This window comes from Solanum lycopersicum, chromosome 5 (assembly GCF_036512215.1).
Source record: "Solanum lycopersicum chromosome 5, SLM_r2.1".
NCBI classification, from domain to species: Eukaryota; Viridiplantae; Streptophyta; class Magnoliopsida; order Solanales; family Solanaceae; genus Solanum; species Solanum lycopersicum.
In genome coordinates, this window is record NC_090804.1 from 2,681,883 (window position 1) to 2,708,854 (window position 26,972).

At 34.1% G+C, this 26,972-nt stretch overlaps 3 protein-coding genes across 6 annotated transcripts; 1 reads left to right on the plus strand and 2 right to left on the minus strand.

The window, feature by feature from the left end:
* Positions 1–169: 169 nt before the first annotated feature.
* LOC101250501 (uncharacterized) lies at positions 170–16,025 on the minus strand. Of its 4 annotated transcripts, none has more exons than XR_003246777.2 (26): positions 15,592–15,980; positions 15,349–15,461; positions 15,108–15,234; positions 14,697–14,795; positions 14,559–14,627; positions 14,324–14,458; positions 14,181–14,249; positions 13,063–13,121; positions 12,786–12,945; positions 10,951–11,115; positions 10,772–10,856; positions 9,604–9,843; positions 9,423–9,517; positions 9,271–9,313; positions 8,292–8,449; positions 7,106–7,216; positions 6,622–6,690; positions 6,367–6,510; positions 5,893–5,967; positions 5,637–5,813; positions 5,428–5,513; positions 4,492–4,559; positions 3,654–3,779; positions 3,418–3,531; positions 618–734; positions 170–533 (listed from the first exon to the last, which is right to left on the minus strand). XR_003246777.2 is itself a non-coding variant. In XM_010322400.4 (26 exons), the coding sequence occupies exons 1-26, from the start codon at positions 15,706–15,708 to the stop codon at positions 468–470; spliced, it is 2,874 nt and encodes a 957-aa protein (XP_010320702.1). In that variant the 5' UTR covers positions 15,709–16,025; the 3' UTR covers positions 170–467. The 4 variants fall into 4 exon arrangements, 2 of the variants coding, with proteins under 2 accessions (XP_010320702.1, XP_010320703.1); XM_010322400.4 differs by having other exon boundaries at positions 4,492–4,546; positions 15,592–16,025; XM_010322401.4 differs by having other exon boundaries at positions 4,492–4,546; positions 15,108–15,229; positions 15,592–15,976.
* Positions 16,026–20,025: 4,000 nt separating this feature from the next.
* Positions 20,026–24,328, plus strand: LOC101250796 (nudix hydrolase 25). Its single transcript, XM_004238783.5, has 6 exons — positions 20,026–20,225; positions 21,574–21,624; positions 21,951–22,043; positions 22,221–22,315; positions 23,833–23,944; positions 24,041–24,328. The coding sequence occupies exons 1-6, from the start codon at positions 20,160–20,162 to the stop codon at positions 24,143–24,145; spliced, it is 522 nt and encodes a 173-aa protein (XP_004238831.1). The 5' UTR covers positions 20,026–20,159; the 3' UTR covers positions 24,146–24,328.
* A 239-nt stretch (positions 24,329–24,567) lies between these two features.
* Positions 24,568–26,972, minus strand: LOC101251086 (large ribosomal subunit protein eL31). The gene is made up of 3 exons (XM_004238784.5): positions 26,839–26,972; positions 26,628–26,745; positions 24,568–25,086 (listed from the first exon to the last, which is right to left on the minus strand). Exons 2-3 carry the CDS (start codon positions 26,708–26,710, stop codon positions 24,807–24,809), a joined length of 363 nt encoding a protein of 120 aa, XP_004238832.1. The 5' UTR covers positions 26,711–26,745; positions 26,839–26,972; the 3' UTR covers positions 24,568–24,806.

Sequence of the window (26,972 nt, forward strand, 5' to 3'; positions counted from 1 at the left end):
TTTTAATCTTAAACATGTCGTATAGCAAGGAGTTAATATTATTTCTCAAGCGCTCTCCTATTTCTCTTTCCAAACAACTCATAAGAGTGATTCTTACCATATAAATAAAGGAAGTAAAATGAATGTGAGTTAGCTGGAATCGTACATTAAAACACATACAAGGGGCAAGGACACAAAAATATTTCATTTTTGATTAGAAAACTTTTGCAAGATTGTTTCTTATGCTATGTATGACTCAGATTTGTTGAGCAGTTACAGATTAGTTGGTATTTACAAAGATACAGACACAAATTATACATTTAAAGGGCGATAAATCAGAAGTCGATTAGAAGGAGATCAGTCACCTAATAAAAATGTGACGATCACAAAAAACTATGAAATTGTTCTTTGGTTAAGTTAATGTTCAAATGAACCAGTCACTGATGGTGTCAGGCATTAGCTTTGCTGTATCAACTCTATAACGTTTACTATTGCCTCTTCCTCTGGTAGAGTGAATAACCAACAAATGCAGACATAAAAAACGTCCATAGAACCTGTGATTACATAGTAGAATTTAAGTCAGAACTTACAGAGAGGGAGGGAGGGGGGCAGTCAAGAAGACGAGGAAAATAGTGTACCGTATTAATCATTTGCCATCGTTCAAGCCTTTTAATTCTCGACTGCATGTCTTCTATTACACCATCCAATGGTGAAATCTCTCGACTGGGAGAGGACTCTGAAGATGAACTGCTTCCCTGTTTGCAATACACAAAGCACTGATCAATAAGTGACTGACTAATCATTAAAGTTGATTTCCAACAGTAAGCTCAACCTAGATGTGTTATAACAGTGTAGAAACATACCACAACGTCGAAGTGGTATGTGAGTGAGCTCAACGTACATACTATTACACTGTAGAAGCGTACCATAATGTCAAACTAGTACATGAGGGAAATAGGTGGTGTATCACATGAAGGCATACATGATTCATGAATTAATGGGAAGCACGAGAAAGAGCCTCTTTACTGAAATTGTCAGGCTGTCATCCATACGGCTTTTGTTGTTAACACTTGTGATTCCTTCGGCAAATATTTATTAAAAATTAAAAAAGAAATGAAAATTTCTTTATATTCTCTACAGGCATATAAATCTCTGGAATGGGAAACAACTCCTAGCAAAGCATGACATAAAGTAGAGATTTCCTACATAGATCCTATTCTTCCTTGTGCCTTATCTTTTACTAAATTTGTACAGATCCCAAGAAATTGCAATTTGCAGGTCCTGCAAGACAACTTCCTTTCAAATGATTTCAGGCCTACCTTGTCCCATTCAATACCTTCACTCACCGTGATTTTACATCTACATATCGGTGCATTTGGTGGTCGACGCAAAACACGACCATATTATCTCAAGCGACATTTCATGTTATCCTCGATATGTACTGCTCGATCTTTCTAGCAATTATAATCATTTCTAATCTTGTATGACCGCATATAGCATCCACACTCTGCAACACTCATCTTGTTGATGTATTGAACTTTAGCCTTCCTATACTTACCACATAATGTTGTTGGTAGACATTTTTCTATGATGCAACACTCATCTTGTGGATGTATTGGACTTTAGCCTTCCAATACTCACCATATACCTGGGTAGCATTTCTCCATTTTAACCATCCTATTTTGATTGTATGCGTACATCTTCATTTGTTATTCCATTCTCTTGGAACAATAAACCTAGCTGTCTGAATGTTTATTTGGGCATTGCAATCCCGTTAGTCTGATGTTGTATTATGTTAGTTAGCTCATCCATCCAAGGTTAAGAAGCACTGGTGCAATGCTGATCTGTGGTGTAAACCCACGGTGGTTATGGGAACCGCTTTTGTATATCCTACTACCATTTTCAAGCTAATGATGATTCCTTCATGTCCTTTACGGAATTTTATATTTATGAACTTTTTTTCTCCAACACCCACCAAAGGACCTTGCTAGGTACTAGACATTTGGCAAAGTTTAACCCACTTGTGAGTTTTTCTCTCCAAGGTAGATCGGAAAACAAGACATGTGGCCGCATAAATGATACCTACATCTAAGGGCAATTCTCAAGTTTTCTTAGTGCATAATGTACCCTAATGTGTACTCTCTCTTTACTAAAAGGTGATGATATTCGAAGCACTGATGGTCAATACACCTTATTTTGCTATCAATTGGGACATCAATTTCTAAAATAAATTAAATTAACTTGGAAGACCTTATTTTGCTATTAATTGGGTCAATGCACCTTATTTTTTTGAAGAACGAGGGTCAATACGCAGGCATTAAAGGTAATAAAAAGTATGTACCCAATTTCAATATTTAAAATGTTAAAGAAACTCATATTTACTGTTGATTACCAAAAGTGTGCGCCATCATATTTGGTAAAGAGGGAGTATAAGAGCCAAACAATAGCATTGCATAAAACCCCATCATACCTCAAAATAGTGAAAAAGCATCAGTCAATCACAAACCAAACCAAACCAAATGAGGGTTTGGGAAGTTTATAGTTTTAAGTAAAAGACTGAGTTGGGGTTTTAACCCAAAAATTGAGCAAAAGGACAAATCTGGACAATTTGTTTTAGTTGGAAGAACAGAGATGAAACAAACAATGCTCAAGGTTTAAAGCATAAAAAATGAACAAATTGTTTTAGTTGGAGGGACAAAAATGAAACAAACAATGCTCGAGGATTAAAGCATAAGAAAACCATAATCAAAGGACCAGAGATATTAATTTTCATATTAAAAGAAAAAGGAAAAATTCACCAAGAAGGATCTTTATATAGGTTGAAGAAAAAAGAGAAATAATAAAACAAAACAAAACAAGAAATGAAACCTCATGGATAGCCTAGAAGATTTTCAAGCTTGGAGGAAGACTGAACTATCAGCAGAATTTCTAGTGCAAACCAATTTCAACAACCATTCTTCTTTAATTAAGAAAAACCATTTCCAACAAGGCAACAACCATGTCCAGACCATCGTCCAAGTCAATCAGTAGCCCTACCATCATTAATCCAACAGCCTAACCAAGTTTTCAGATTAAAGGTTAAGTCAAATCTTGTAAATTGTTGATGAAATCCTATATTTGTATCAAATGCTAACTTGAGCCAATTCCCATTTTGATTTGTAAGAGTGAAAAGTAACACTAATGGCATAGTTAAACACAAAATGTGTCTCAGCAAATCATGAACAATGAGAAACTCAGAAACAAATGATCGAAGTAAATATTGGCCTCAGCCACTTCCAAGTTACTACACCATAACAGGAAAGGGCATTGATTATCATGCGTATAAGCAAAACCAAGCTTCAGTGCTTCTAAAGCTTCCGGCTACATTTATCTAATATCAATACATCAATTAAGAGAAGCTAAAAAATTGAGGTATGCCCGCCCGCCAAATAAGATTACCTGAGATTGTATATATTCCACAAGTTCTTGCAGCCTTGCTGCCTGCTGAGAATGGATACCACTTGAACTTCCCCTTAGTGCAGGCAACCTTTCTAGAACTAGTTGAAGATAACTCTGTGAAGAAATTTAGTAAATTAAGCTATCAGTTTGGACTGTTTCTGATGTGAGACAGAACATTCGTCCGATAGTAATAGCAATGTCAAATCAGAAAGAAAAAAAATGCCGGAAGTCAAAACCTTTGTGGTATATGAACCATCTAGTTTGAGTGTTGAGCCAGCGGCTGCCACAACCTCTTTATTGATCCCTTTAATCTGTATGTAAGGACTAGGAACATCTTGTAGATGATCAACCTCTATAAGAATCTGAAAAGAAGAACCCTTTACTTCCCAGACACAAAGTCGCATACGAAAAAGTGTGCCTTAATAGGTAATATCAACTATACATAACACAAAGAAACAAGAGACAGAATATATTAAAGGGTTTAACATTGAAACTAATTGTGAAGGAAATAGAGTGCAGCATATTAGCAGGGAAACATAAATTATCAGGAATCAGTCCTGAAGCACATCAGATAAAAGATAAATGAGGTTCAACAAAATTACTGTGAAACACCTAGGAAGACTACTGAAGACCTAATAGCAACTAAAAAAACTCATATCAGAAGTCACATAGGGATCATGACCGTCTACTATATGCTACAGACTAAAAAGCAGTCACTGATTATCCATCTATTTATTGGATACACATTTAAATACATATGGAGCTTCGAAAACCCAGTTATGTAAAACAAACTCCACAAAGATCTAAAGCTGAAACTGATTCAAGAAGTTCTGAAGTATTCCATGATCTAAACCCAGTCATGACAAAATGTTTGAGTTAGCCCAAGAGTTATTACTAAGCTGGTCTTCATCAGTTTAAGATATAAATTGTATCTCACACCTACATATATCATATATTCCATGATCATTTAAGTCGTGAATACATCTTCCTTTTCTCTTATTTCTCACAGAAGACAATAGACAAGTCTTAAGTGTATTTCAGTATGATAAAAAAAATCCATAAAACTGATAGTACCTTTCCATCTTGGTAGATATAAGCTGAAGCTTCAATATACGCGACTGCTTGATACCTGAAATCAGAAGCTGTGAAGCATAAGAATTTGATTAAAAATAAACTGACTGGGAGAGTGATCATACAAATTGGGATAGAGGAAGTAATACTTATGAGAAAGAATTGAGATAATATGGACTAAGAAGTGTTAAGTGGAAAGGAGGGGGGAGGGGGGGGGGGTTAATCATCACAAAAGGCAGCTAGATTGGATATGTTTCTCTGTTCAATGAAATCAGAAGGAACTTTTAAGAATATCATACATATCTGATCATAGCCCCCTATTATGCTAGATGCTAGAATGTGGAAACTGGGAAATAGTAGACATCCTACTTCAAGTTTGAAAATTGGTGGCTCAAGTGGAAGGCTTCAATGATCTAAATACCTTTAGTTGATTTCATAGGGCAACCATAATGTTTTTATTTTTTTGAAGATACCCACCGTGAGTTGTAAGATCCCATCTCAACAGTTCAAGTTTTTGTGAAATATGTTTATCTTTATCTGGAAAAAAGAAGTGTTAAATGGAAGAAAAAGGGTAGAAGCAGCGGGTTGCAGAGACATTCAATATTTCCTAGGGTCATTTTGAGAAAAGTGAGCCTGGTTTGTTATCCTTTAAACAAACTGTATCTTGTTCTTTTTTCTTGCTTACTCCATGCAATTTTGATGGCTTATCCAGTAAGTAGGTTGCAATCAGATTGCCCCCTATTTCTGAGAACAAGTATTTTATTTACTCATTACCATAAGAGGAAAAAATGGTAGAATAAAGTTAGGATTAACTATTGGTGAGAAAAAGATAGATTAAATGCCCTGAACTATTGATACAACAAAAGTGGAAATGAAGGGATGCATGAGCAAAAAATGGCCCAATAAAAACTAGCTTCCATTGTCAAATATTCCACATACCCAAGATTAAGGAGTCCTGCAACAGTACTAATGCTGATATCGAAGTCCACTTTCGGCTGAATAATATAATTTCCTTCTCTTATAGGCTTCATATGTAGCAGTAGAAAACATAAGCCAGTATGGTCAAGCATTTGCACATAATTTCAGAAAAAGGAACTGTACAGCATGTCCATTGATAAATACATTCGTATGCATTTCAAACCACACACCTCACGTATTAGCAATGCGAACCTTCCTTCACATATTCTGACTCTAATGGAATCACTCTCTGTTAACTGGCCATTGGCAGGTATTCCAGGAAGCCTCAAGTATATATCAATAAAATTCTGGACGGAACTACATATCTTGGTAGGATCAAGAATTCTCAAAATGTCTTGATATGCCACCTGTAAACAGTTTGCTAGTTAAAGTAACATAATGAAATTATTCTAGGTCCTTCTTAGTAGCAGAAATGAAGCAACAGACCTGTTTATTGCTTTTCAGCACAAACAATGAACTCTCAGGGGAGAGCACAGGATCAAAATCATTCCTGATTTTTAGCTGCAGAACAATAAAGGCAAGCCACCATGAATATTGCTAGCATTTTACTCAATAACAGATAATCGGATTTCTATTGCCACTTTATGTCAAAAGCCACTTCAATTACATGATATTGTATGAGACTTATCTCATGCACTGTTACTTATTACAAAGTATAACGTTATACATAATGCACCAAAAAAATGAAGTAATTACATAAACTTCCACATTGTAGCCATGCAAAATTAACATTATTAAGAGTTGATGCCAAAAGAAGAATTACTCAAATTTCTAGTAGCAAATTCTTCTTGATTTAGATGATGATTAAATTCCAAAGCACAATTATGTCCAAATTTAAACTATCTAGTGAATACTATGTAAAAAATGTCAAAAGTAAACGTGTTTCCAGAATAGACTAACATGTGCATGAACAAGATGTGGCTCAATGTACTGCTGGAACATTGGAAACACTGTTGTCATAATTTCATTTTGGGACATAAAGCAGCCAACTCTACTCTTGTCTCTTTGAACTCGAGAAAGAAGATGCGAATGCACACCTCCAACCTGTTCCAAAACGGGGCAATAAAATCATTGGTGATAAATTTCTTAGCTGCATGCTTTCACAAAAAAAGTGGAGTAAATTCAATATATCATGTATAACATCACCATACTTACAACAGCAATCCACAAATCCAGTGATTTTCTGATGTCGGGGTGCAAAGCATAAACACCTTCAAAGATGACCTAGCAAAATTAAGCAGATCTTACTCAGCTTGCCTAAATACTTCTCTTTTTTTTTGCAGAAAGGTAATGTTGTATTCATCAACATTAAGGACATTCTGGAGACCTCCAAAAATTGGTTCCAACACAAAAACAAGAAGAAAAACCCAGCTTACCTAATTACTAAGGTTAAACAGCAAAAGCCAACAACTAAACCCACAGTAAACTTCGCAACTTTGAGAAGGAAACAATTTTACATGCCTGATTCGACCTATATCCTCTATTTTCTTATTTAGATCGTACAAAGACTTAGTAAAAGTAAGAAAAAATTCATGCATACTTCCGCCACTCATTCTTTTTTCGTGTCTTGTTCTTCTTATTTCTTTCTCTACTTTATTTTTTTTGGTTTTGGGGGGGGGGGGGGGGGGGGGGTTCATACCACTCCACATTCTTCAGAAACTTCAAGCTCCTTGAAGCCACTACGAGCGCCTGTTTCAAGGTCAAAGACAGGTACTTTCGTTCTTCGGCAATTTCTGATGTCACTGATATTCTGCAAATGACAAAAACAAGTCAGGAACTGAGAAGCATGGCCAAGGAAGGAAAAGCATACAGGACTACCACAAGTCATGCCAAATACAAGCAATCCAAAATTATTATCCCAAAAGTAAAGACTTCCAAAAAATTTCACTCATTGTCGTTTTAGAAAGTAATAAGTTCTCAGCCTTTAAACTGAGATCAAGTGTAATATCTGCACTTATCATTTCTTTTTTAAATAATTAGTACATTATTTTTTCAATGTAAGTAGAATGTGCAATGGGTACTATAAAGTGAACAACAAATTACAAGCTCCTGAAAAGACAGGACAATCTCAATGCAGAAGAGAGTAGCATACCGCTCTTCCATACATGGACTACAATGCCAGATGAGAAACTAAAATTTGGCCTTAGGTATTGAATCTATCACAAGACAACTAAATGAGAGTCTTGATTTTGAAGAGCTTCTCTGTACCAAAAATTAAAGCTCTCATACACTGGAGAAAAAGGTTTGTACCAAGACAACTAATGAATGCAAATACCCTAACAAATCCCCATTAAAAGGATATAGAAGATTTAAATGGCCATCCATTCTATTCAGTGACATATGGAAAAGAGGTTGAGCCATATGTTGCTCATCCACTAATCCGGTCGAGGTTGAGCCATATGTTGCTTATCCACCAATTTGAAGATTACTGTTTTGAGTCTTTCAGACAGCAGCTTATATATTATCTCATAAACAGAACCAACCAGGCTAATAGGCCAGAAATCTCTCAACTCTCTGTCCATTTCTCTTTGGAATAAGAGCTATATATGATTCCCAGACCTCTTCCTCCTCAAAGGATCTTTGTAGTCATTGCTTCTCTTCCTCATTCATCCACATGACATTTCCCAAAGAAAAACCCTCAGACTTGAATTTCTTAATAACGCAATTTATTGATCTATTTGAAGGAACTTTGGTAGGGGAAAAAAGAAAAGAAAAAAGGACTCTGTTGGTAACCTTATTCACCTTCCATCTTCATTCAAAGTAACAAACGGAGCTGCAATTTCAAGAAAAGATTACAGAGCAGAAATGAAGGAAGGATGATGTACCTTTGAAAGCAAACCGAGATCAAGCGAGCTAAAATCATCATACTTCAAGTCCTTTACATGTTCAGACTTGTAATAGCTTTCAAGGGAAACAACTTCACAACCAACAATATTTGCCATCTTACGAGCCAAACTTGTTTTCCCAGATCCACTCGGACCTCCTATAATGTCAACAAAATTGGGGGGGAAAGGGAAATAAGATGCTATTCAATTTAAAACATTTTGATTTTTTTATTTAAGATACCGAATGACAATTTGACAGAAGATAACACTTCTCAACATTTATTCCTAACCAAAGGATCCAGTAGCAGTATAGCAAGAACTATATTTACTAGGACCAATAGTAGAAATCAAATTACCATCATAGTCAAATTTCAATGTTAAAAGAACTATATTTTTCATGATCAAACTAAAACATTGATATTTTTTAATAAGGGAAAAGAAGCATGTTATTCCTTTTGGGTTTCTAAAATCAGCATATTGGCTCCCTGTGGTATGGAAATAAGTTAAGAGACACCTTTTGCATTGAAAACTATCAGTTGCCTCACCCTCTTATATGTATACATCGAATAAAATTTATATGCAGAAACTAAGATAAAAGCCCTAATACCCTCCAAAAGCAATTCTCTTCTATTTGAGGATACAGAATAGCTATATTTTTGTCCATTTCGATAATTTTATATTGTTAACATTTAGATAGTTCGATGATGATTTATGGAAATAGAATGTGCAGTTGCAGTTTAGGTATGAGACAGGGGGTAACATGAAGTTCCAAAATCTGTATAGGGGTAATTACACTTTTTTCCTTCTTTGAGTATAGCTAACAGGTATTTTTTGAACAACATAAAATCCTTATCCTTGAAGAAAAATTTGTTAGTGCAACAGTTCTGAATAATTAAAAATCACGGTAACTTCAGTTAGGATGAGTTTCAGTATATTTTGGGGAGAGGGAGAGGAGAGAGAACTTTGTTGTTCATTATACCAATTCCTACTATAACTGGAAGACCCTTGTTTTCCAGCAAAGCCTGCAAAAGAAACCAGTAATAAAACTAAATTTCTGTTTGTGAAAAGAATGAGCAGATGTTCTCAGAATTCGATGAAGATGTTAAAAATTATTAATCCCATAGTATGAACCTGGATTGCTTGGACAGAAAGAAGTAATCCTCTGTCTAAATCATATGAATCAGGCATGGGAGCAAGCTGCATGGCATCCCTGGAAGAAGTAGGATCTGTTGCTGTTTTATGAGCGACATTGAAACAAATGGACAATAGATGATATGTAGGTCACTGCTTGCTGTCAGTAAGACAAACATACCAATAACAAAGCCATGAGCAAGTGTTGGATCCGGCGAGACAAATTGCCATGTTGCTAACACAGGTTCCATTTTGGACTTCGTGGGAGAACGCGTCCAAGGCTGGGATAAATCTTCTAGCCGGTTAACTGAGTTTGAATTAACACGAAGTGGCTTTGGAGCTGTGAACAGCCTCTCTTGGTTGCTGGCTAAAACAGCATTAGGTGCATTAGACAATGGTGGTGTATTCAGACGTGGTACCCCTACGAATGCAAAATAAATTATCAGAACACAAATATCTGCTTGTTGAAGTCACATCACCAATTATGTACAAGAGTCGCACAGTCACCCTAAAGTTAGTCAATAACCAATGAAGGTAAACTTTTTTTTTTTAATAAAGAAATTTTATAAAATAGGGATCAAGAAGATGCAATGAAGGTAAGCTTTTGACATGTTTAAGTTTGTGGATCCCAGGAATCATAATTAGGCAACACGCACTAGCCCTATCCATGATATTCTAGCCCGTGATGATATCAGGAATGATAGCTTCTTAGGACTTGCTTATACTGTCCAATTGTTGCAATGAATTTTCCTTTTTCACAATTTACCTTGGAGATATATAAATTTTCTAGCGTTCCATAGACCCCTGCATGCCAAGGGCACAGTAGTGGATACATGTCATCACCCCCTACCTCCAAAGAAGAGTCATGTCATTCACATCAAAAGGTACGTATCTAAAATAAATTCTGTGTATAAAGTCAATATCAAAGAGCCCTTGATGCCACCACAAGCAAGCAGCAGTCAAAAGATTAGAAGGTGGCATGCCCTCATCCACCATTAATTTCCTAAGAAAATCCCTAAAAAAATGCTAGATGCTGTTTGATTTGTTATTGCTAATAAAAGCTACACCAAAATCCAAATTATGGAGTCCTATCTATGACATGATGTTTGAAAAGATGGAAACCCAACAGCTTAACCACCATGATCAAACTCAAAAATCTCGTATACATTCACAAGCACTCTGGATTCACGTTTAACTATCTCAGTAGAAAAGACAGATTTTCTGCCAGATATATTACTATAACTGACCAAGAGTTCAAATGATTAAATTTTGAACTGATAAATCAATGGGATACTCTTAAACCAGTGGGAGAAACAAAACAAACGATAAAACTGCATCCAAGAGATGACCTTTCCTCTCCAGAACCATCTCTAGATATGATTTAGTAATCCAAGGTCCATTAACACCCATCCTTGATGCTTCAGCTCCAACTATCTAAAAAGACAGTATGAAAACAAAGAAGAAGAATACAATGGGTTAACCATCCTAGAAGCAGGTACTTCAGATAATGAGGTAAAACAATACATACTTTTCTATTTATTCCCCTCAAAACTAGATATGTCTCGCCAAGAGTATCGATGGTTTCCAGTGAAAGTGAGAAGTTGCCCTCAACAACTGATGTTGATGCCCTTTTGTAACTTACTACTACATTGTATCCCAAAGTCAGTAATCCACCCAGAGTCATCCGTCCAACCTACAAAAATTTCAATATAGTAAGAGTAAGAACAATGGCAAATGCCTTTAGGCAATAAACAGAAAGGATTACACAAATAAACATTGACATGAAATATTAAGGCAACAAATGAACCTAGATCAACCGATAGAGAAGGGTAATGACAGACAATTAATTTTGAAAGAGATGTATCTTGAGTTCATTAAAGTTCATTAGGATCACTTTAATGCAATAAGAAACTAAAGTTAAATCCTTTACCATAGTCCACTCAACAACATATCCATGAAACCGACAGTTCAGTTCTGCAGACCTTTATTTTTCATAAAAGCTTTGCTGCAGCCTAATATATGATCAGTCCTCAGTTGCATTTAATTGCAACTGCTGACTACAGTTTCCTTGGGCCACAAGTTAGAAAAGGTTCCTCCTCGAGCTATTGCAAATATTTAACAACAACAACATATGGAGTGAAATCCCACAATAAGAGGTCCATGTGGCACAAATTAGAGGATTAAACTAGAGGTCACCTGAGATAGAGGATGTTTGGATTGGCTTTTAAAAAATAGTTTGTAAGCTAAAAGACATAAGTTGGGACTACCCAACTTTTAGCTTTTAGCTTATTTTTTGTACTTTTTGGCCTAAAAGTAAAAACACTTTTTATCTTTTCCAAACACCACAAAACATATAAAAAAGAGCTTAAAAGCCAAAAGCACTTAAAATACGTCAATCCAGACACCCTCATAATTTGATCAAAATAAGAACTTTATAAGCAACGGTAAACAGGTGTGTGATATTATGATGATTGACCGTGGTGAATAGTGATGAAGTAAACCTAATATCACTCGGGGAGTTGCCGCCAAGGATTTGGTATTATAGATCAGTCTGTGATAAGTGGGTTTGCTGCCATCAAAGTTCAAACCTTGCGGCAAACAAAAGTCAAGTATTTAAGTGAAGAATGGTAAAGAGGTTAAGAGGCTGGCCCATTATCCTCTGGGTTTCAAACACACTGGCCTCAGGGATTTCTCGACTATCAAAAGATCAAGTAGAAAATCTGAAACGGCCTAGTTTGTAATACTTTTGGAGGGGGGCTACTTTGATGTATTATACCTGTGGATAAATAGGATAATTCTCAAAAAAAAATATCTGAAACGGCCTAAAATTCCTCAAAATCAGTGTGGACTAAGCTCGGATAATACCAACAATTTTGATTAAGGCTTATTTCTTTCTTGCAGACTTTACGCTGCTTTTCTTATAGATGGCTACTTCTTTTACTTGGGTTAGATGCAATTAAGCTGAGGTTCTTTCGGAGACAGCCTCTCTACCTCCACGAAGTAGTGGTAAGGTTTGCGTACATTCTACCCTCCCAAGACCCCACCTAGTGGAATTTCACTGGGTCTGTTGTTACTGTTGTTGCTTGTTCTTTTTACACTTACACTAGGTCTGGTGTTTTCTACAAGTCTCTTCATCCAAAATAAGGAATGGACACATATATTTGCGTAAAGTATAAGTGAGAGATTTAGAGAACCTCTTACTTAGAGAAACCTCATGTTTTATTTAAAAGATAAATTGTTTATTATTGGAATAAAATGAATTTAGATAGAATACAACACATATAGATGATTTGTATAACTAATCTTAACTAGTTTAAAATTAAGGCATAGATCATTACTCGAATATCAGAATAAACCACTTACCTCAAATTCGGCTTTGGGACGAATGATAAAACTTTTGTCAACTATCCGTTGATCGCCCAGAGATAGATAGTATCTGATACCTGACTGTCGTACCTTAATCCAATCATTAATGCGTGCTTCTTCACTGGCAGATGGAGGTCTTAGGTACATCTCAATAAAACTATGAACACAGCTCCAGAAAGTCAGATGTGACTAATCACTACAAAGAAAAGTACAAGCACTATGGAGGAAATAATTCAGCCATAGTGCTAGGAATAACCTAGAGGCTAGAACTCACTTATCGACTTGTGCTTCCTTTCCATGAAATACATGAGATGCATGTTCACCTTCGATTTGCTGCACTAGGGGAATTTAATCAGTGCCAGATTTATGTTTCTTCCATTAAAAACACAGCTAGTATTTAAAGGTAGAGCGCAAAGGAACTAAGAAAAGTTCAAATAACTCGATCAGGAATCTTTTTTGGATTACAACATCAAACAAGGATAGACGTCTTCATATTAAAAATACAGGTCGAAAAAGGAATGATCCTAAGAAGCATGCCCTTTATTTGGGAGATAGCAGTCTCCCAAACTGGAGGTATATATTACAAACCAAACACTGTCTCCTGAATTATCAAATTAATCCCCTAATTTGGATAGGTTATACATTTAATGAGTGACTAACTTGGTGTCAACAGAAGTTTTTTGAAACATTTTTTTTTTTTTTTTTGAAACTGATGTTGTCAATTGAAGTTCTAAAAGGGCATATGTAGCAAAAAAGCTTCTTTTTTTTTTTTTAAATAGAGACGCTAATTTTGAATGCTACATGAAGAACATAAGCCAGATGACAATACGGCAAACAGGATGTAGAAGATTATCACATTAGTGATTCAGAAAGAAGCCTATTAACTGAACACATAGCTTTGAATACTTTCAAACAAAAAAAATGATTGAAGTTTTTCTTGATCAAATGTATAATCTACACATTAGACCATGTGCACATCCAAGGTAAAAAGCACAAATCAGCTACAGGAAAAGTATTATCATTGGAAAGGGGGTAAACTACCATTCAACACCATCAATAAATGCTTAACAAGATTTCCAATTGTATCAGGGCCAGCAACACTGCAACAACAGCACACCCAGTGTGATCCCACAAGTGGGGTCTAGGAAGGGCGGGGCATACACAGACCTTATCCCTACCTTTGTGGGGTAATGGGTTGTTTCCTATAAGACCCTAGGCTCAAGAAAATGTTTTATAGGGCCAGCAACATTGTGACACAAAATGTCAACGATCGTGTCAGCATGACATACATATTCAGGAGTGTGGACTAGACAATCTCCCTCATGAAAGTAAGAGCTCATAACATTAAATTCCATAGAGCAACTTTAGAAATTAGAAGTGAACCTTACATACCTCACTTTTGCATTTGAGCTTGTAGATTGGCTCTCTAAATGATGACACAAAACTGTTGTTAATTCTAATCTGCATAAATACATAGGGAATCAAGAATAAGATTTTGCAAGAAGACAAATTAGCATGGAAGACTTCAAATTTACCTGAGCATGATGAAGGTCTGGTTCAATATGCTTCCTGAACAGAGGGAAAATACTGTCGATTAGGGAATCCAGCGGGCAAGATTCTCCTATATCGTACTGAACTTTAGAAAGAAGACTGAAGTGAACACCGCCAACCTAGTGACAGGAACACAGTATACTCTATTTGATTAAGCCATATAAGAGTAGTTGCTCCATGGTTAAACAGAATGTTGCATGAAAAGATATTAGATTTTACCACGGCAACTCGTATATCTAGCAAAGACCGTAGTTTAGCGTGCAAAGCATAAGCACCATCAACTACTACCTATAGAAACAATGATCATCAACATAAAAATATAAAAAGGACTGGGAAACAAATAGTAAGCATTCTCACCACTCCTGATGAGCTGCTTTTTATTGCTTTTGTACCAATGCGTCTTCTCCCTTGGAAATCAAACACTGGGATAAATGTATCATGGCCACTTATCAAGTCCTGCCCAAACGATCAGATAAAGGACCACAACACAAATTTAAGGAGATTAAACTATTCTAAAAATATTTACAGTATTTTTTTTAAGAAGTGAGCTGTTCGAAATTATAAGGCCAATTGAACAATTTGTTGAGGAGATCATATATTCCTAGGCTGTTGGGACTGAAATCTACAGACAACTGAACTTTACAATAAATTATATCATCCTAAACCAGAAAAGAAAAAGTCAGACTCTTTTTGGGCCTCGAAGCAAATAGCTTTTGTACATAATCCAACTTCAATAAACAAAGATGGAAAATGGAACAAAAACCATACCTCAAGATTGTTGACAAGAAGATCAAAGTCAATTAAATCCATATCATTCCCATCATCCACTCCAGTACGATAATTCTCCATTGACACAACAATACAACCAAGCACAGATGCTACTTTCTCCGCTAAGCTTCAGAAATGATTGAATTCACATGATTATGCCAAGCAATAGATAAAATCTCCACTCCGCGACTACCATTCTCAATGACAAGCAAACAAAGGACTAACTATAAACAAAGCTTACCTCGTTTTACCCGACCCACTTGGTCCACCAATTCCAACAGTTACAAGACCATCTTTCTTAGAACGAAGCTCTTGAATAGATTTTACCAACAAGTAGTATCCATGATCAAATGACTGCAATATTTCAAAATTATATAAAAAAAAAGTTTCACCTTTATATTCGTACTTTCAAATACCATAACAAATACACAAGGGTCCGAGCTTATTAGCACGATCATTCAAGATATGAAAAGGGAAATCATACCACATGAAGAGGAAGCGATTGAAGAATGGAAGGTGAAGAAGATGAAGTAGAAGGCTGTTGTTGGTAGTAATCGCGACCACCTTCTTGCAATACTCGCTGCACAACATCATCATCCATAACCCCACAAAGTAATTTGCGATTGTTTCACTAAAAAGGATTGAACTTTATCGTTTTGGGGCTAAATTCAATGGTTCAAATTGGATTTTTGGTAAAACCCTATGGATTGGGGAAAAGGGATTTTGTGGATTTGGTTTGTAAAGTTAGGTAATTGTTGTAGAAGAGATGAACATTCAAGTCTTGTATTGTATTGTATGTATATGTATGCGTGTGCTTAGAGATTTTTAGTGTACAACACTCAACTCTCCCGCTCGGGATTTAGCATTTCAAGAAGATGGAAGGTATCGTTGTTGAATTACCCTTTTCGATTATTTACCCGAATATTTTCAATACTTCTCTCGTATGTCGAAGCTAAAAATATAAATTATTAGGCGGGATGATTGATCACGTATCATTGTGAAAGTTGAATGTAGTTTTTTTATTGAAGAGTGAAAAATCATATTTGCAAATTGAAGTTATGTTTCATTATCGATACCAATGAATTGGAGTTGTTTTCAATTTTTTGAGAGTAATTTGGAGTGAAAAGGTATCATTTTAAAATCTTGAAAGTTATGACGTTGAATTTCGAGATTCTATGTCTAAACATGTTTTTCGAAGTTTAACTTTTTGAAAAAGCGAAAAAAAAAAATTATAATTGAACAACAACCTCATATAGTAACTTTCCGAAGCTCGAAGACCGAAACAACTTGATTAATATTAAAGAGTTACAATTTAGAAATGCTACGTAGTTTTGATGGTGAAATTATAGGAGGTTTTGTAGCTTTAAACTTTTTTTTTTATATGAAAATCGTAAATTTTTTCTATTGCTCATTGCTCGAGCAAGAAAATTTCGAAAAGGTGAAATTTACTAACTTAATAAACGGAATAATATGAAAATACGTAAATTATTCAGCATCGAGAGATGAAAAAATTATATGATTCTATCTAGTCGTAAAAGTTAACTTGTAGAATAAAAGTAGTTAATAGCTAATTGCAATTAGGGCCTATGTTATTCCTAACTTGAGAAAACATCTAAACCATTATTCATATGTATTTGCTTGGTATATAAGACGTATAACTTTAAATAACACTAAAGTAATTATAGTGTTCTCTACTCAAACAACATGATATATATTTCAATATTTAATCAAATGTTGGTTATTGGTTAGGGAAATGAGGTAAAATATGTTGTATAGAGAAAAAAAGAATATTAATTACTTAGTAGCATTAATAAAATAAAATGACAAATTTTGAAAAAGCAATGATCAAACTAGAAGGTAAACTAATTGAAGTATATCATCAACATCAAGCCTTGATGGTATCTCAATTATTTGGTAAATATTTTTACTAAGCAAGTCAATATTTTGACAAATAAATTATACTTTAATGTGCAAGTTATCTTTTGTTTTTTGATATGGTCTTTTTTATGATATATATGGAAGGACTTGTCACTAGTTATTCTAATTTTTATGTGATATTATTGAAGACTAATAAATGAATTAGTCAAATAAAATTAAATTATAGTACTACCTAAGGTTTTAAAGTATTTCTCATAAGCTTTAATTATTCGATAATGATGAAAATTTTGAACATGATATTATAATTCGATATTATAATCGTTATTTGTTAATAAAGATGTATCAATAAGTTTAAATAAATAAATAGAGAGTTAATTTTGGTATTAAACGTTCGATTAACTCAATTGATGTTGTACAAGTGTTTTGTTACTTTGCATGTATGATATTGACAAAAATGAAACATATCAATATCATGCAAATAAAAAAAAATACATGCAATTACGCAATTAAACAATAAATCGGGACAAAATTAAAACGTGAAAAAAATAAACATTGTGATGTATGATGACAACTTAAAAGAATATTTTTTTTAGGTCAAATCATATTATTTTAATCAAAATGACCAAACTGTCCTTGAATTGAATTTTACGGTAGTAATTTGTGATTCTACCCTCCTTAATTGTTATTGCCGAGTCAAAAAGTTGTGAAGGATACAAATTAAGATAGAAAGTCAGTGAATTGTTGAATATCATCTTCTTCTTCTTTTTTTTACTTATTTACTAATTAGTCGTAATAGTATTTATTTATTGAATCAAGTATCTATCATAAATAACCTTTCTATTTTACCTCTTCTAAACCCATTCATAAAATTATATTAAATATATTGTTAGCTAGTAGATTCTTTAACGTGTCTTTGTATTCAAATTAAAAGAACAGAAGGCCAACATCTTTATTTTTTATTAAAACTCAAGCATTGAAAATATTTTAAAATTTTATAACATTTATCAAAATTATCTAGCTAACATGTAATTTGGATGTCACATATTATATATATATATATATATATATACATCCGAGGTGTGAATTTATGGTGGGATTCATATAGTAAATTACGAAAAATGAGATAATTAAATACTTAATTAGTGTAATTAGTGTTGTTTGCTTATATAATAATGTAATGGTTTAACTAAAAGCTTAATACTTTTTTAACAACTAATTCTTTCGACATTCAAACTATTATTGGTTTTAATTGAGAATCTAAACACCTGATGAAATGATTCAATTTAATTTTTGAAATTTTTGTAATAGCTATATACATTCAGATGTTTAATTGAAACATATCATAATTTGAATATTTAAATAATATTAAATGACAAATTTAAAAAATTACTATTATATTAATCCTATATTATAACAGTAATCTTATGAAAACAACACTTTTTCAATATAGTAAAAATATCGATTGAAAAAGACTTATCATAGGACGAAATAGCAATTTAAGTTGACTTTTAGATAAATTGAAATTAGATTATTAACTAAGGGAAAAGGTGATTATATAAGTGGACTTTTTACCCCTCTAATTATGCATTGAATTAGTACTTGGTACTCATCCCATTTGCTATTTATTTATTAATTATAATAATGACAAGTTGCTTTTTAATTGATTCCTTACATAATGTCAAAACTAAAAAGTAAGGTGTGGACATTAAGGTTATATTCATTTTTTAGAAATAAAATATTTATAAATCGCTATCAACGAATATTTGTCACGAATATAATTATTTATCTTTTAATTAAATTAAATTTAAATTTTGATTAAAAAAAAATTTTTGATTAAAAACATTTTCTCTTAAATAGATCTTACATAACGTAAATTTAAAATAATCAAATTTTAATACGAATATTGAAGTCGGAGAAAAAATATATTGACAAATCCACCTGAAGATGATGCTACTTCCATTATTAGATTCTTTTTTCCACTCAAAAGTCTCCAAAAAATGTCAACGTACCTTTTTTTCCCCACTAATTATTTTTTGTACTGTTTTTGTCCCTTTCTTTTTGTTACGACTTATGAGGAACTTTATATTAATTTTTTCAAAAATAAATAAATATTTTTTTCTTTTTTTAAACTCATCTTTTCAATCATAATCCAAGTAAATAGTAACTCATTGACATTTATCCTTTTTGTCATATAAAATGAAACAATAAAAAAGCTGAATTGTCAATTAAATATTGCATGCGTTGATTAATGATTGAAAGGAGGTTTAGAGAGAAGAAAAGGAAAAAAAAAATAATTAGAAAATAATAAAATAAAAATCGAACAAAAAATTTAGTACGAATAAAAGAAAATGGGAATTTTATCACATTTTATTTGAATATTTCACTCGCTATACAATCACATCGACATATAAAATAGTACCAAAAAATCTTATATTGAAACCATTCTTAAACTCGTATTCCTTCTAACTACGACATTTTTTTATTATCACCTTCTTCTTTTTATTTTTATAATTACACACATAAAGTCAAAATCAAATTAATATTTATTTATCAATTTAATATATTTTTCCTTCCAAACATTAATTTCTTTTATTTCCCACGTTACTTTTAAATTCCTTTATTCCAGCATAGATAACATGGGGTTGAGTCCGTACCCGTGGAACATATATATTTTACGTGATATAATACGAATCGATTTAAGCCAATTAATAATCTACTATACATATATTTATTTTCTTTCCGAAATGATTAATATACTTTTTGTATAACAAAAAGCTTAAATTTTTATTACTCCTTATGTTCTTAACAACCAGATCTTGATCTGCGACATGTATTTAATCAATAAAATATCAAAATTTAAATTCAATTACATTCTTAATTAGATATCTCAAAGTTAAAATTCAAATTCAAAATTTCTATTATCAAATAGCGAATAACACTTTTTTTTCCATAATCAGAAGTTTCGGAGTCGAAGTTCGTCATCATCACCTCATTCGTTCCACTAAACTCTTTTTAGCACTTTAATTTTTAAAGTTGCAGTAGTACAAGTTTTGACTTTTATCATATATATTGCTGCAATTGCTGATATCTGATAGTGATTTTTTTTCTCTCTCTCTGAAACTTTCTCAGTTCTGACTTTGTTTTTTCTCAAACCCAGAAGAAATATATTTATCAATGGAGAATCTCCCTTGTGGTTATCGTCCCAACGTAGGAATTTGTCTCATCAATCATGATCATTTGGTATATTTCTCTCATTTATTCAACTTTTTTTTAAAAAATTTTTACTAACAAATTGAAGGCTTAAAACCCATGTTTACTCTGTTTTTTCTGGTGTGATGTGTTGGGTTTCTCTGTTTGGATCTGAGCAACTTTTTTTTTTTTTTTGGAGTTTGTTGAAATTAAATTACATGATTACTGATATTTGTTCTAAAAAGGGTAATAAATTGAGATTTAGATATTTATGTTTGTTAGTGTACTTATTGATCTAACCTGTATTTATTTAGGGAAATCTTTTTATTTTCTTCATATTTATGAGAAACAAAAGAAAAAATCTATATAGGGATGCTAAAAATGAGCTTTTTTTAACTTTATGTTAGTAATATCTTTTACTAAACTGTTGATTTTTAGTATTTGAGTTGTAGCGGTAGGTAGTTGTACCCTTTTAATTTGTCAAACGAGATTCAATTGTGGAGTTAGAATTTTCATTAAGAGAGGTTTAAATTATGAAGAAGTAGGCACACACTAGGAAGTCGAGTGTGTTTGATAAAAAATAATTTTAATCATGTATAAACAGTGTAATTTTCTGTCGAAGAGGGTTAGGATGACCCGACTGGCCCCTCGAGTTAGAAAACAAAGGAATAGACAAGCCCAAAAACATAAAGAAAAAAATAAAGGAACATGACACCCAAGGGTGTGGCTTCGTGATCAATGAACTGAGTTGAGAACCATGAGTTTTCAGGTTCAAATCCCAGCAGAGTCAAGAACGTTAGGTGGTTTATTCCTTTCTATCCTAGCTTGGTGGATAGAGTTATAGTTACTAACTGGTACATGTTACTGGTGAGAGGTGGTATGTATCCATGGAATTAGTCGAGGGAACAGTATGTTCTAGGAAGTTTTAAGAGTGAAGTGGATTGTGGTTTAAATCTAGTATGTAGTCTGAAATGAGAAAAGATGTGAAATGGAACAGTTCAATTGAAGGAATCAATAAAGGGAGCAGAAAAAATGAGTCCTCTGATTGTCATTGTGTTACTGTTCCATAAACAAAGTTGTTAATTCCAAATAGCAGTAAAAGCAATATATCTCAGCCAGTAAAGTACTTAAGTTTTGAAGGGAATGACTTTGCAACAGTAGGATGTACTTCTGATTTCCTCTCCTTAGATAGTTCCGTGTCAAGTATCGGATGCATTTTGTTGAAATTTCTAATGATAACTTCCCCTTTTCTGTCTTTGTTTACATGCAATAAATGTAATCATAAATTAGATAATTACTTTCATTTGTATTTTGATCAACAAAAATGTTGTAAATGGTACGTTTACTAAATATAAAGACGTAAAATCTGGGGTCTTATCTGGTTATGATGCAATTGCAGGTCTTTGTGGCTTCCAGATTGAATGTACCTGGTGCATGGCAAATGCCACAGGTAACATTGTTATAAATACCTTCTCTGTAGAAAAAGGCTCACTGCCAGCTTTTGTAGAATACAGTTATATTCTAGCCTTGATTAGTAACATAAGGATACGGTGTATTAAATTTTATTTTGAAAGCAGGAGATTCAAGATTATCGTATTATGGTTCATCCTTCGGTGAAAATCAATTGCCTGTATTTGTTAAAACTAAGTTGTGACACCTAGTTGCCAAATGCTAAGTATTTTAGCAATCTAACACACTGATTTGTACATTTTTTAACTCAATATTCTTAACTGTGCTGGTACTGTTTAGCTATCTAATGGTAATTAACTTGAATAGGGGGGCATTGAAGATGGAGAGGACCCAAAATCTGCTGCCATTAGGGAATTGCGAGAGGAAACTGGAATAACATCAGCTGAAATAATTGCAGAGGTCCGTCTAACGTGAAAAGTTTTCATTAGTTAGATGTATATGTATAGATTATGTCGTGTTAAATATTATTTCCCCTCTGACCGCAAAGTATTTATCCGGCAAGAAACGTGAAACCTTGATGTCCAAAAGCTCGAATGATCAGATCATTTATTTATAATGGTTGTTTCATATTGTCAGGTCCCACAATGGTTGACGTATGACTTCCCACCAGCCGTAAAGGCCAAAGTAAACCGTCTTTGGGGAGGAGAATGGCATGGACAGGCACAGAAATGGTAGGTACCCTATGATTTGCTTGATATAATTGTGTTTTGTTCTTTTATGGCAAAATATATCTTCAAGAAATATTGTGTTTATCCATAAAACACCTTTTTCCTGGGAGGAACTTGTATGTTTGCATTATCAAGCTTTAGAGATGCATTGTTCATATTTTGTCTATGAAACAACGTTACAAGCTGCTGCCATCAGTCCTCTTCCATGTATCGGTTAAGCCTTGTAAAAGTAGATCACATAGGTGGATCAGAATATATGAGTCAAAATCTTCATTCGACGACCAAAATGAAGATGTCCATCTAATCCTACCTTTTTTCACTTTCTTTATTTGCTTGTTGGCATGCATTCGTGTAGATATTTGTACTCGTCCTCCTCCGCTGGTAAAAGATAGCATTCCTGTGCATGCGATAAAACAATGGATTATTCTCCAAAAGAACATCATTACTGTGTAAAATAGTGCAAATTAACAGTCTATTAGAGTACTCTTGTTTTCTTGCCGTTTGCATAAAAGGAACTATGTTTAGTATTTTTTCCATCTATTATGAATTATCTCATTGTTTCCTCTTGGTCTCTGCTGAATGTTTCCAGCTTCACACAACATGTTTCCGAATTCCATGTGATGTAAGAAAGTGAATTTCTTCTATAATTGGATTTAATGTCCTAAAGGAGTTCAAATAAATAGAAATACTTTATCATTTGATGTGAAAGAAAACTGTGCATCCTGAGCACAGTATTGATAGTTCACTGCTGTATATCCTCTCTTTGAATATGAAACGATGCCAACATATGTCATGTTGAGAGAAGTGTTATTTTTGGAATTCACCTACATTCGATGCATCGTTCTGTTTTAATGATGCACCAAGAAGATATTAGGAAAATTTGTCTTTTAGATTGAGTTTACATCTTAGTCTATCCTCTATTGAATTATGTCAACCCAAGTGATGAATAATCATGGAGAGTTAGAGCAGTATATAGATCTTGTACATACTCGGGCACTTGGAGCTTATGTGGGCAGTGATTCGAGTCCAATACTTCCTGACTCCTGTGTTTCGGGGGGATAACTATGTTGCATCTACCCGGAAGTAAGTACTCGTATTTGATAAGAGTGTGTAGATATCCATTGCCGGTATATGTAGTTTTCTGCTGTTTTTAAATGTAGAAGCACTGTACGAAGTTCTCATAGGTGCTGGTTCTGGTAAAGCAGAAGCCTGCAATTGGATCTAGATTTCCTGCTTCTACTTTTGTAAATGAAGATTTTGCATCAATTTCTTTCACACCATAGCAAGTACTTGTGCTAAAAGATCAGCGCCTGATGCTGCTTTTTTACTTGTTTATATTTTGGATTCACCCATCAGTCAATGTAAGAAGTATATAGTAGCATCTGCACATGCACTCGATAAGCTTTGTCTAGTTTTCAGCCAAAATGACACAGTTCTGTTCTCATGAACGAATAATAGTTCTTCCGGAGACATTGAAGTTAACTATTACATATAATTAAAGGATTTTATGCATCTGGCAGGTTTCTTATGCAATCTACCAATGCTGAAAGTGAAATCAACTTAGCAACTGGTGAAGCAGAAGCAGAATTCTCAGAGTGGAAGTGGGCAAGACCAGAAGAAGTAATTGAGCAGGTATTTTCCAAAGTGGATAACCAGTTTTAAACTTCATACATATCTACGTATGTCAAACACACTAACTGTGAACCTTGTCGTCCTAAACAATGACAGGCTGTAGACTACAAGAGGCCAACGTATGAGGAGGTTGTTAGGACTTTTCAGTCTTATCTCAATGATGGTAGCAAAGCTGCTAAATGTCAATCAACGAAATGGTGAATCCTTGTTTGCATATAGTCCTCATTCCTTACACAGGTTTACTTGTTATTGGGTGGGATTCAGAACTTTCTTTAGGCTCCTTGTACATGAACTTGTCTGCTAAGATCTGCAAATATAGGTTGATGATCTGATTGTAATAAAATACTTCTTTCCACATGTTAATTGATTGTCTGAGAAAGTAAATGTCATCGAGTAGTCGAACTATACAAAGACCAATGTCTAGCAGTTGCAATGATCAAGTTGAGCAAAGAAGTTGATTTTGTTGTTCAGTTGAACTCAGAGTTGTATGGTTGCATATATGGGCTTTACTCGCCATCACCTTACAATCTTCTGTCAATTTTGGTGTGATATTGGGTTTGAAATGAAGATAACACGAATATGTCACAGTAAAAGGCTTTCTAGCTAGCACAGACACTCAACAATTAACCCTTGTAGACACTACTATTATATAAAGCACAACAAAAATCACAGTACGAAATCTAGAAATCACAAACATTTACTTAAACAGCAGATAATTGGATCTCGTAAGCACAAGGCACACAAATCTAACAATCAGGATTGCGAAGTAGACCATATTAGTCCAGGAACAAATTAAAGTTTCGAAACAAAATTGATAATTCTCGAATAAATAATGTGTCTATTGTTCTTGACTACTGATAGTTTATTCTTCATCCTCAATGATCTTGGTGCCAAGTCCCTTCAATCCCTCTGGTGGGATCTCAGTTACAGTAACCAAAGAGTAGAGCTCTTCCTTTGCATCTTCGTCATCATTTCTCTTGCGAGCAATACGAACTCTGACTCTCCTCGGGACACTTCGGATTCCTCTGCTCCAGATGTGCTTATTCAACTTCACGTCCACTCTGACATCCTTTGTGCCCATAGCTTTCACTGCAAACTTCCGGATCTCCTTGATGGCTGTGGGGGCCTTCTTTTTGAATGTGCTGTTACCAAAGCATAGCATTCTAATGTTAGACCACTACTCATCATGGAGCAGCATTTATACTAAAGCTGAACGTCTCCGTTAACAGTTGCACCAAGCAGAAAGAAAATATTGACAGACTAATCTCTCTCCACCAAAAGATAAAAGCTGATAATCCTGGTCTAGGATACAATACGTCATAATTTTACAGGAGAGCATCTAGGGTTCACCAACAAAAATACACAGCATATACATCATATTAACGATGAGGATAAATTAGCAACACAAAATCAGTTAAAACACAACAAAAGAAATTATTATAACCATAGCGACAATATGAAATATCTGGACAGTCTCTATTAAGCTTAATCTGAGTGATTTTGGTGTACAATAGTTATGCAGCATGCCAATATCATCTCCTAACAGCAACCTGAAAAAAATGGGTTTTAACTTACTTACTATATTCCATTTTTCTTTTTACACTAGTTCACAATTTGGCCCACTGTTCACACATTTTTAGTGAACTCTTACTCATGCACACTATAACCTGGCTATCTATATAGTTGTGAGCGCAGAACCTAAATGACATGGAAAAAGATGAAGTTGACCTAAATAATGAACAATTTTTTACGACTTCCATTCACAAACAAAACCTTTTAATAGCCATTGAAGTTAATGCAGCAACAAAATGCACTAAATTAGTGCCCTATATAACTCCTAAAAAGTCCTCCACCATCTTCTTCCCACAGATCCCCAGCACTGAATTCTAGACTGTTTTCATAAACTTTTTTGTCCATTATTTTGGTCAACTTCACCTTTTTCACCTCATTTAGGTTCTGCTCAAAGTTGTCAAATGAGCTATCGGAAACTCTTAATTAAAAAAATTGCTAATATTAGGAAATTAATTTGATTAACTATTTTTTCCACCCTAGAACTATTTAACTAAATAGCGCACTACATTGAATGGGGTACCAGCAGTAAAGAAAATAGTGAGGGTACTTCAACAGCCATTAAACCCGGTTCGCCAATAGAAGTCATTCTAAATTAGTACATTTTCATAAACCATTTTTGTCCATTATTTTGGTCACTTCGACTTATATCACCTCATTCAGGTTTCGCTCATAGTCGAGAATTGAGCTATGGAGACACTTAATCATAATCTATCACCAGATAACTAAAAATTGGAAATAAAAAAGCACCAGACAAATTTTCTTAACCATAAAATTGACAAAAGTAATCAACTCTACAGAATTAATAGACCAACTTCACAATTTTTTTTCACGTCATTTAGGCTCCACACTCACAGTTCTCAAATGAGCTAGAACTCAAAATGGACTCCGTACTATGAAGCACTTACATAACAAGATTGGATATGGAACAACACAGCTACATCTTCTAGGACCTAATTTTCTTCATATAATCATAAAATTGACAGTAGCAAAATCAGCTCTATTTAAGAAAACATGAGTTTTTTTGGTACAATAACAAAACACTGATTCAGATTATCGAAATTTGTAATCAAAATCGTACTAAACAGAAATCCAAAACAAAAACAGTGATTACCAGCCATGCAAGCGCTTGTGGAGGTTGATGGTGTACTCCCTGGTAACCACTTCCTCTTTTCTTCCTTTGGTTTTGTCCGACATTTTCAACTCCTTTTAAGTCTAAAACTTACACTTCCCTGCAAACAATGAACAGAAATTCGTGCTTCAATTAGCTTAAACCCTAAACAACAACCACAATGGAGGAAGAAAAGGAGAGCTGAGCAACTTACTAGGGTTTCAAAGGAGACGGCGAGAGACCGGGCCGTGAAGCAGCGGAAGTGCTGTTTTGTAGGCTGTACTCTCTAGTTGGGCCTGCCTACTTTAGCTGTTCATGTTATTTGGGCTTCCTCGGCCCACAGATGAC

What these genes read in the sequence shown, in the direction of transcription:
- LOC101250501 (XM_010322400.4), bottom strand. Translation starts at nt 15,708, where the DNA reads ATGGATGATGATGTTGTGCAGCGAGTATTGCAAGAAGGTGGTCGCGAT. An exon ending in TTCTTGTCAACAATCTTGAG is followed by an intron (nt 14,796 to 15,107) that starts GTATGGTTTTTG and finishes TCGTTTGGGCAG; the next exon opens with GACTTGATAAGTGGCCATGA. An exon ending in ATATCTACCAAGATGGAAAG is followed by an intron (nt 3,780 to 4,491) that starts GTACTATCAGTT and finishes TCTTCTTTTCAG; the next exon opens with ATTCTTATAGAGGTTGATCA.
- LOC101250796 (XM_004238783.5), top strand. Translation starts at nt 20,160, where the DNA reads ATGGAGAATCTCCCTTGTGGTTATCGTCCCAACGTAGGAATTTGTCTC. An exon ending in TCATCAATCATGATCATTTG is followed by an intron (nt 20,226 to 21,573) that starts GTATATTTCTCT and finishes ATGCAATTGCAG; the next exon opens with GTCTTTGTGGCTTCCAGATT. An exon ending in CAGCTGAAATAATTGCAGAG is followed by an intron (nt 22,044 to 22,220) that starts GTCCGTCTAACG and finishes TCATATTGTCAG; the next exon opens with GTCCCACAATGGTTGACGTA.
- LOC101251086 (XM_004238784.5), bottom strand. Translation starts at nt 26,710, where the DNA reads ATGTCGGACAAAACCAAAGGAAGAAAAGAGGAAGTGGTTACCAGGGAG. An exon ending in CACAAGCGCTTGCATGGCTG is followed by an intron (nt 25,087 to 26,627) that starts GTAATCACTGTT and finishes CTTTGGTAACAG; the next exon opens with CACATTCAAAAAGAAGGCCC.